Here is a 10104-nt window from a genome sequence, read left to right on the forward strand (position 1 = left end):
TCCCTGCAGCCCTCCCAAACCCTCTGCCCCCATTCCTGATCGATCCCCCCTCCCCAGTCCTTACTGCCCCCCTATAAAGAACCCCCATTTCCCAGACCATCCTTGAGTATTTATAGGCACCTGCTCCTTTTAGACCTCCTCCTCCCCTTTCAGAACCCCCTTGCCCCTCACCCTGATGGATTTCAGCCCCCCCTATTTCCATAGATCCCCCCACCCACAGACACCCCCCAATCCCTCTCCCCTCTGGTCCTTATACCCCATCCCCCCCCATCCCCTATTAGACCCTTTTGGGCCTTATATAACTCCCCAAATCCACTCCCCCTTTGGGTCTTTTTAGACTCCAGCCCTCCTGGGCCCCCCGGGCCTTAAACACTCCCAGGTCCCTGTGCCCCCCTGAATCCTTCCGACCCCCCAGATGTGCCCCCCACATCACGACCCCCCCGGGTGGGTGTTTTGGGGAGCTGAAGCGGAGCTATTTCAAGGGGGTTCATTTGCCCCCAAGGCCGTGGGGGTTGCATTTTCCCCCCCATCCACGGGCAGGGATTGGGGGGRATTAAAATGAGGTGGGGGGGGAGGSGGTCAGACCTTTGGTGCGGGGGGTTGTACACCCCCCCTCCCCAATATCGGGGGAATATTTTGCAGGGGTGGTCGTGGTCCCTTTGGGGGTACCAGTAGGGGGAACATGGTGCCATCGGGGGCTGTTCCTCCAGCCTGCCCAAAATCCAGCCCATCCTGGTTGCCATGGCGATGTGGTCCCGTTCCCCCCCTCCCATCTCTCGGTGTAGCCTGTCAGCCATCGCGCATGTGTCCCCCCCTCACCGCGACTGGGGGGGACATTGCTCTGGCCGGGGGGAAACTGAGGCATGGCCGAGGCCCTGACTGTGCCCCMCGCTCAGGGGGTGGCACCCACCGTGTCCCCTGTGCCGGTGGCCACATGGGGAAGGGAGGGGTCCGGGGTGCCAGGCCCTGGGAMCCCCTGCTTTTTCTGCCGGTGGTGAGAGGGTCCCCTCTGTTCTGGCCAGCACGGGGCCCTTGGTGTCCGAGGGTCGTGGGACGGTGGCAGGGCACAGCCAGGGGACAGTGGCAGGGGACAGCCAGGCCCTGCCCGGGCACACATCCCGCACGGCGCTCTGTCCCTGGCAGGACTGGGGCGCTGCCGGTCTCAGCCGTGTCCCCAGGCTGTTGTGGGGATCCCCTCCGCGTGTCCTGACGCTGCCTTGACCCCCCCACGGGGAGGGGCCTGTCGGGCAGGGGACAGGCCGGGAATGTGCGGGGACACGGGTCCTGGAAGGGGGACAGGTGCTGGTGGCACTTGGAGAGGCTGCGGGTGATTGTGCCCGGTGTGGGCACGGCCACGGTTCCCTCGTCTGTGTCCCTGTCCCTGGGGTGTGCCAGCTCCCTGTTCTGACAGCTGGCTCCTTTGCCCGCTGCCACCGTCACCGCTGTCACCGCTGTCACCACCGCTACCATCATCACCATCACCGCCACCACCACCACCACGGCCACTGCCGCCATCCGGGCCACCCACTGTCCCCATGGCAACGAGCTGCCGGTGCTGGCTCCTTGCCGCGATCCCCCCGCCGCACGGCACCGAGCCCCTCCCGCAGCCCCTTCCCCCCGGTGCCACCCCCGGTGTCCCCGCAGCCCCCCCGTGTCGGGGTTCACCCCCCGCTGCTGAGTCACTGCAGGTGCAGCCCCCCGGCCTCGGCTGCTGAGTCACGGGTGGGAGCGCCCCCCTCTCCCCCAGCCCCCCGAAATTTGTTTGGGGGCGCGCTGAGCCTGTCCCTCCCCAGGGGGGCTTTCTCGGTGGTCCGGCGCTGCGTCAAGCTCTGCACTGGCCATGAGTACGCTGCCAAGATCATCAACACCAAAAAGCTYTCAGCCAGAGGTAGGATCCCCGAGACCCTTGGGTGTCCCCGAGATCCCCCTGTCACCCGAGGGGCCACTCCCTGTGACAACCCCCGGTGCCTCTGTGACCCCTCCGATGGCCCCGGTGCTGGTGACACCCGTGACACCCGTGACAGCTGTGACCCCGGCCGTGCTGGTGACACCGGGTGACGCTGATGGGGTGGGAATGCTCCGGGGGGTGGGGTCTGGCCCTGCCCATCCCCGTTACACCCCCTGCTGCCCCCCCGGGGCTCCTCAGAACTTCCTCTGTCCCTGAGGGGTGTCCTGCAGGTGTGAGCAGATGGCAGGGGAGGGGTGTGCACACACAGGTGTGAGCTGTGTGTGTGCATGTGTGTGATCTGTATGTGCACTGGTGTGAGCTGTGTGTGAGCTGTGTGTGCACTGGTGTGTTCAGTGTGGGCATGTATGTGATCTGTGTGTGCACAGGTGTGAGCAGATGGCAGGGGAGGGGTGTGCACACACAGGTGTGAGCTGTGTGTGAGCTGTATGTGCACAGGTGTGAGCTGTGTGTGCACAGGTATGTGCAGTGTGGTCACGTATGTGAGCTGTGTGTGCACAGATGTGTGCAATGGGGGATACCTGAGTGTGTGTGCACAGGTGTGTGCAGTTTGTAGATGGGAGGGTGTGTGATGGTGGGTGTGTGCATACATGAGCAATGGGGGAGACCTGAGTGTGTGTGCACAGGTGTGAGCTGTGTGCGCACAGGTGTGAGCTCTGTGTGTGCCCCTATGTGTGCAGTGTGTGTACACGTATGTGAGCTGTGTGTGCACAGGTGTGTGCAGTGTGTAGATGGGAGGATATGTGATGGTGGGTGTGTGCATACATGAGCAATGGGGGAAACCTGAGTGTGAGTGCACAGGTGTGAGCTGTATGTGCACAAGTGCACAAGTGTAAGCTCTGTGTGTACACGTACGTGAGCTGGGTGTGCACAGGTGTGTGCAGTGTGTACATGGGGTGTGTGATGGTGGATGTGTGCACACGTGACCAGTGAGGGATACCTGAGTGTGTGTGCACAGGTGTGAGCTGTGTGTGTGCACGTATGTGAGCTGTGTGTGCACAGGTGTGTGCAGTGTGTACATGGGGTGTGTGATGGTGGGTGTGTGCACATGTGAGCGGTGGGGAATACCTGAGTGTGTGTGCACAGATGTGAGCACAGATGTGAGCTCTGTGTTGCACAGATGTGAACTTTGTGTGCACAGGTGTGAGCTCTGTGTGTACACATATGTGACCTCTGTGCACAGGTGTGTGCACAGGTGTGAGCTCTATGTTTGCACACATGTGAGCAGTGTGTGCACAGGTGTGAGCTCTGTGTGCACATATGTGAGCTGTGTGTGCACAGGTGTGTGCACAGGTGTGTGCACAGATATGAGCTGTGTGTGCACAGGTGTGTGCACAGGTGTGTTCATGGTGCGGGCCCATGTGTGTGTTTATGGAGTGTGTGTGCACACATGTGTGGGTGTGCACACGCTTGTGAGCAGGGGATGCCTGAGTGTGTGTGTGGGCATGGTGCACACGCAGGTGTGAGCAGACAGGGTGTGTGGGTGTGCAYATGTCAGTAGTGTGTGCRTGCATGTGCGTGTGTGCACACGGGGGTGGGCACTGCTGTGTGTGCACACCTGTGAGCAGAGTGGGTGTGCTGGGGTGGGGGCAGGTGTGTGCAGGTGTGACACTCTGGGGTGTACAGGTGTGTGCAGGTGTGTGNCTCTCAGCCAGAGGTAGGATCCCCGAGACCCTTGGGTGTCCCCGAGATCCCCCTGTCACCCGAGGGGCCACTCCCTGTGACAACCCCCGGTGCCTCTGTGACCCCTCCGATGGCCCCGGTGCTGGTGACACCCGTGACACCCGTGACAGCTGTGACCCCGGCCGTGCTGGTGACACCGGGTGACGCTGATGGGGTGGGAATGCTCCGGGGGGTGGGGTCTGGCCCTGCCCATCCCCGTTACACCCCCTGCTGCCCCCCCGGGGCTCCTCAGAACTTCCTCTGTCCCTGAGGGGTGTCCTGCAGGTGTGAGCAGATGGCAGGGGAGGGGTGTGCACACACAGGTGTGAGCTGTGTGTGTGCACTGGTGTGAGCTGTGTTTGAGCTGTGTGTGCACTGGTGTGTTCAGTGTGGGCACGTATGTGAGCTGTGTGTGCACAGGTATGAGCTGTGTGTGCACAGGTGTGATCTGTGTGTGCACAGGTGTGAGCTGTGTGTGCACAGGTGTGTTCAGTGTGGACACGTATGTGAGCTGTGTGCGCACAGGTGTGAGGTCTGTGTGTGCACTTATGTGTGCAGTGTGTGGACACATATGTGAGCTGTGTGTGCACAGGTGTGTGCGGTGTGTAGATGGGAGGGTGTGTGATGGTGGGTGTGTGCATACACGAGCAATGGGGGAGACCTGAGTGTGTGTGCACAGGTGTGAGCTGTGTGTGTGTACAGGTGTGATCTGTGTGTGCACAGGTGTGTGCAGTGTGTAGATGGGAGGATATGTGATGGTGGGTGTGTGCATACATGAGCAATGGGGGAGACCTGAGTGTGTGTGCACAGGTGTGAGCTGTCTGTGCACAAGTGCACAAGTGAGCTCTGTGTGTACACATACGTGAGCTGGGTGTGCACAGGTGTGTGCAGAGTGCACACAGGTGTGTGCAGTGTGTACATGGGGTGTGTGATGGTGGATGTGTGCACACGTGACCAGTGAGGGATACCTGAGTGTGTGTGGACACGTGTGAGCTGTGTGTGTGCACAGGTGTGAGCTGTGTGTGTGCACGTATGTGAGCTGTGTGTGCACAGCTGTGTGCAGTGTGTGCATGTGTGTGAGCTGTGTGTGCACAGGTGTGAGCTGTGTGTGTGCACGTATGTGAGCTGTGTGTGCACAGGTGTGTGCAGTGTGTAGATGGGAGGGTGTGTGATGGTGGGTGTGTGCACATGTGAGCGGTGGGGAATACCTGAGTGTGTGTGCACAGATGTGAGCTCTGTGTGCACAGGTATGAGCTGTGTGTGCACAGGTGTGTGCACAGGTATGAGCTGTGTGTGCACAGGTGTGTGCACAGGTGTGAGCTCTGTGTGTGCACATATGTGAGCTGTGTGTGCACAGGTGTGTTCATGGTGCGGGCCCATGTGTGTGTTTATGGAGTGTGTGTGCACACATGTGTGGGTGTGCACACGCTTGTGAGCAGGGGGTGCCTGAGTTTGTGTGTGTGCATGGTGCACACGCAGGTGTGAGCAGACAGGGTGTGTGGGTGTGCACATGTCAGTAGTGTGTGCGTGCATGTGCGTGTGTGCACACGGGGGTGGGCACTGCTGTGTGTGCACACCTGTGAGCAGAGTGGGTGTGCTGGGGTGGGGGCAGGTGTGTGCAGGTGTGACACTCTGGGGTGTACAGGTGTGTGCAGGTGTGTGCAGGTGTGAGATGTGTGACCTGTGGGGGTATGCAGGTGTGGGGTGTGTGACACTGGGTGTGTGCAGGTGTGCACAGGTGTGTGTGGGTGTGGGATGTGTGACACAGTGGGTACAGGTGTGTGCAGGTGTGACACTGAAGGTGTGCAGTTGTGTGCAGATGTGGGGTGTATGACATTGGGTGTGTGCAGGTGTGACACTTGTGTGTGCACACACGTGTGTGTGAGCTGTGTGTACACGTGTGTGTGTGTGTGTGTGAGCTATGTGTGCTCTGTGTGCACACGTGTGTGAGCTGTCTGTGCTCTGTGCACGTGTGTGCTGTGTGTGCTCTGCACATGTGTGTGTGTTGTGTGAGCTCTGTGTGCACATGTGTGTGTGAGCTCTGTGTGCACATGTGTGTGTGAGCTGTGTGTGCTCTATGTGCACATGTGTGTGTGTGAGCTGTGTGTGCTGTGCGTGCACACATGTGTGTGTCTGTGCCTGGGGCTGTATGCACAGGTGTGAGCAGTGAGCAGAGGGGTGCACATGTGTGTATGAACTCTGTGTGAGCTGTGTGTTGTGCACATACACACACGTGTGCAGAGAGGCGCGTGAGCAGGTACACACACATGTGTGTCTGCGTGCCCTCGTGTGCACACACAGCCAGAGGTGCAGCTGCAGGGACACGCGTGCACTCATGTAGTGACATGTGTGGAGTCACACACAGGCACAGCTGTGCAGATATACACGCCTGCACATGTCTGCACATGCCTGCACACACAGGGGCTGCAGCTGCACACTCCACACACACTCCACATCACACACACACACACACACACACACACACACACACGCACTCACACACACACACACAGCTGCACAGATATACATGCCTGCACACGCCTGCACACGCCTGCACATGCAGGTGCTACAGTTGCACACTCCACATCACACACACACACAGGTGCAGCGATGCATGTGGATGCAGCTGCACACACGTGTGCACCTGTGCACACCCGTGTGACTGCAGAGCTGTACAGCTGCACACACGGGCACACCCAGACACACCCAGGTGTGTGCACAACTGCAGGACACGGATACCCACGCACACCCATCACAGGTGCTTGTACACGTGTGGACACCCATCCATACGTGTGTACACGCACAGCCTCACTCACGGGCTCACACGTAAACACGCACACCAGTGCACATCTGCATGGTGCGTGCATGCCTGCCTGTGTGTCCGCATGTACACCTGACCCGTGTGCACAGACACGCAAACCTGTACACGCTTGCACGTGTGCACAAGCCCATGTGCACACACCCAGACACATGCATACAAACACATACACACCCAGACACACGTGTATGAGCCCACGGGTGCACACCCATACATGTGTGCACACACATACACACACCCAGACACGGGTGTATAAACCCACAGGCACACACCCAGACATGCATGTACAAGCTCACTTGTGCACACCCAGACACATATGGACACACACTTGTGCACACCAGACATGTGCGCACACACACATGCACACACCCAGGCACGTGTACAAACCCATGTATGCACACCCAGATATGCGCACACACACATGTGCACACCCAGGCATACGTGCACAAACACACGTGCACACCCAGACATGCATGTACAAACCCACATGTGCACACCCAGACACGCGTGCACAAACACACGTGCACGCCCAGACACGCGTGCACAAACACACATGTGCACACCCAGACACGTGTGCACAAACACACATGTGCACACCCAGACACGTGTGCACAAACACACACATGTGCACACCCAGACACACATACACACACACTTGTGCACACCAGACGTGTGCACACACACATGCACACGCCCAAACACGCGTACCAACCCACATACACACACCTAGATATGCGCACACACACATGTGCACACCCAGACACGCGTGCACAAACACACANACACAGCCAGAGGTGCAGCTGCAGGGACACGCGTGCACTCATGTAGTGACATGTGTGGAGTCACACACAGGCACAGCTGTGCAGATATACACGCCTGCACATGTCTGCACATGCCTGCACACACAGGGGCTGCAGCTGCACACTCCACACACACTCTACATCACACACACACACACACACACACACACACACACAGAGGGACAGCTGCACAGATATTCATGTCTGCACACGCCTGCACATGCCTGTACATGCAGGTGCTACAGTTGCACACTCCACATCACACACACACATACACAGGTGCAGCGATGCATGTGGGTGTAGCTGCACACACGTGTGCACCTTGCACACCAGTGTGACTGCAGAGCTGTACAGCTGCACACACGGGCACACACAGACACACCCAGGTGTGTGCACAACTGCAGGACACGGATACCCACGCACACCCATCACAGGTGCTTGTACATGTGTGCACACCCATCCATACATGTGTACATGCACAGCCTCACTCACGGGCTCACGCGTAAACATGCACACCGGTGCACATCTGCATGGTGCGTGCATGCCTGCCTGTGTGTCCGCATGTACACCTGACCCGTGTGCACAGACACGCAAACCTGTACACACTTGCACGTGTGCACACCCAGACACATGCACACACACACATACACACCCAGACACACGTGTATGAGCCCACAGGTGCACACCCATACACGTGTGCACACACATGCACACAGCCAGACATGTGTGCACAAACACATACACACCCATACACGTGTGCACAAACACATGCACACACCCAGACACATGCACACACTCATGTATACACCCAGACACACGTGTACGAGCCCACAGGTGCACACCCATACACGTGTGCACAAACACACATGCACACACCCAGACACGTATGCACAAACACACATACACACCCAGACATGTGTGCACAAACACACATGCACACACCCAGACACGGGTGTATAAACCCACAGGCACACATCCAGACATGCATGTACAAGCTCACTTGTGCACACCCAGACACACATGCACACACACTTGTGCACACCAGACGTGTGCACACACATGCACACGCCCAAACACGCGTACCAACCCACATACACACACCTAGATATGCGCACACACACATGTGCACACCCAGACACGCGTGCACAAACACACACGTGCACACCCAGACACGCGTGCACAAACACACATGTGCACACCCAGGCACACATGCACAAGCCCCCAGGTGCAGCCCTGCCCCCCGTGTCACACCCCACAGTGCCCTCCCCTCCCCGTGGGCATCTCGGGCCCCTCTGGCCGGGGTGGGGCTGGGCTGGGGGCCGGGGAGGGGCAGGGACAGGGGGAGGGGGAGGGCAGGGGGATGGGGAGGGGGAGGGCAGGGCCGGTGCCCCCCTGACCACTGCCCCCCCAGACCACCAGAAGCTGGAGCGCGAGGCGCGGATCTGCCGGCTGCTCAAGCACTCCAACATCGGTGAGTGACCGCTGGGGACACCGCGGGGACATYKCTGGGGACCCGTGTGGGGCCACTTYGCCGGGCTGGGGCCACCCAGGGACACTGTGACAACCTGGGGACATGTTGGGGCCACCCAGGGTCACCCTGGGGACACGCTGAAGGCTACCCAGGGACACCCTCTGTGACACCCTGGGGATACCCTGAGTGTCCCTCTGGGGGTGAATGGGGTCCCACCCTGGGGTCCTGCTGAAGGCCACCCGAGGGACACACTGGGTGTCCCCATAGGGGACAGGTGGATGTCACTCTGGTGACATTTGGGGTCCCACCCTGGGTTCCCTCTGGGTGTCCCCATAGGGGACAGGCTGGATGTCACTCTGGTGACATTTGGGGTCCCACCCTGGGTTCCTCTGGGTTCTCCCATAAGGAATGTGCTGGGTGTCACTCTGGTGACATTTGGGGTCCCACCCTGGGTTCCCTCTAGGCGTCCCCATAGGGGGGACGTTCTGGGTGCCACCCTGGTGACATTTGGGATCCCACCCTGGGGTCCCTCTGGGTGTCCCCTTTGCGACACTGGCTGCGGGTGTGTGCGGGCTGCATGTGACACAGACACACACAGGTGCCACACGCAGTGGCTGTAGGGGCAGGGAGTCCTCGGGGGGGTGACTGACCCTGTCCCTGTCCCCATCTGGTCCCCACAGTGCGGCTCCACGACAGCATCTCCGAGGAGGGGTTCCATTACCTTGTCTTTGACCTGTGAGTGCGGCGGGAGGCTCCCAGAGCTCCGGGGGGGCTCAGGGGGTGCTGGGGGCTCCCGGCGGGGGTCTCGGGGTGACATGGGGTGCCCGGCTGTGTTTCAGGGTGACGGGTGGCGAGCTCTTCGAGGACATCGTGGCGCGGGAGTACTACAGCGAGGCTGATGCCAGGTGAGCCTTGCCCCCTCCCCGCACCCCCTAAAAAGCCCCGGACACCACCCCCGCACCCGTGCCCTGCACTTGGGGGGCTGCGGGGGTGGGGCAGCTCCAGCCAGGCAGGCAGGGGGGCTCCCAGAGGGAGGGGGTGCAGCCCCTCGGCCCCCCCATGATGGTGACCCCTCCCCTGGCCCCATCCTGCTGCTGGGTGGGGTGGGGCCCTCCCCCCGTTCCCCTTTTCGTGCTCTCCCCTCTGCCGCTGAGTCCTGGCACTGTCGTGAGCTGTGCTGGGGGGGCTGGTGGCGATGGGGGCCCCCCAGGGCCCCCCCCGTGCTGTCCCCAGCCCGCAGTGCCCTGTGTGCCGCCGTGTGCCCCTCCCCGTGGTCTCTGGGCTTTCACAACATTGTTTCTCCCCCTCTCTCGTTCCCCCCATCTCCGCCCCCCGATCCCCGTCCCCCTCGTGCCCCTCGCCCCCTCCATCCATCCCCCCACCCCTC

At 60.3% G+C, this 10104-nt stretch overlaps 1 protein-coding gene across 1 annotated transcript in view; it reads left to right on the top strand.

Annotated features, from left to right (window-relative positions):
- Positions 1–863: 863 nt before the first annotated feature.
- Positions 864–10104, top strand: part of CAMK2B (calcium/calmodulin dependent protein kinase II beta) — a 24696-nt gene continuing 15455 nt past the window's right edge. Inside the window, exons 1-6 of the mRNA XM_057385692.1 lie at positions 864–920; positions 1412–1587; positions 1689–1888; positions 8658–8717; positions 9398–9452; positions 9557–9622. Of these exons, the coding sequence (XP_057241675.1) occupies positions 864–920; positions 1412–1587; positions 1689–1888; positions 8658–8717; positions 9398–9452; positions 9557–9622 (614 nt within the window). The remainder of the gene's footprint in view (positions 921–1411; positions 1588–1688; positions 1889–8657; positions 8718–9397; positions 9453–9556; positions 9623–10104) is intronic.

The sequence above is a fragment of the Malurus melanocephalus genome, unplaced genomic scaffold (assembly GCF_030028575.1).
Source record: "Malurus melanocephalus ecotype Western Australia unplaced genomic scaffold, MMel_1.1 scaffold_856, whole genome shotgun sequence".
NCBI lineage: Eukaryota > Metazoa > Chordata > Aves > Passeriformes > Maluridae > Malurus > Malurus melanocephalus.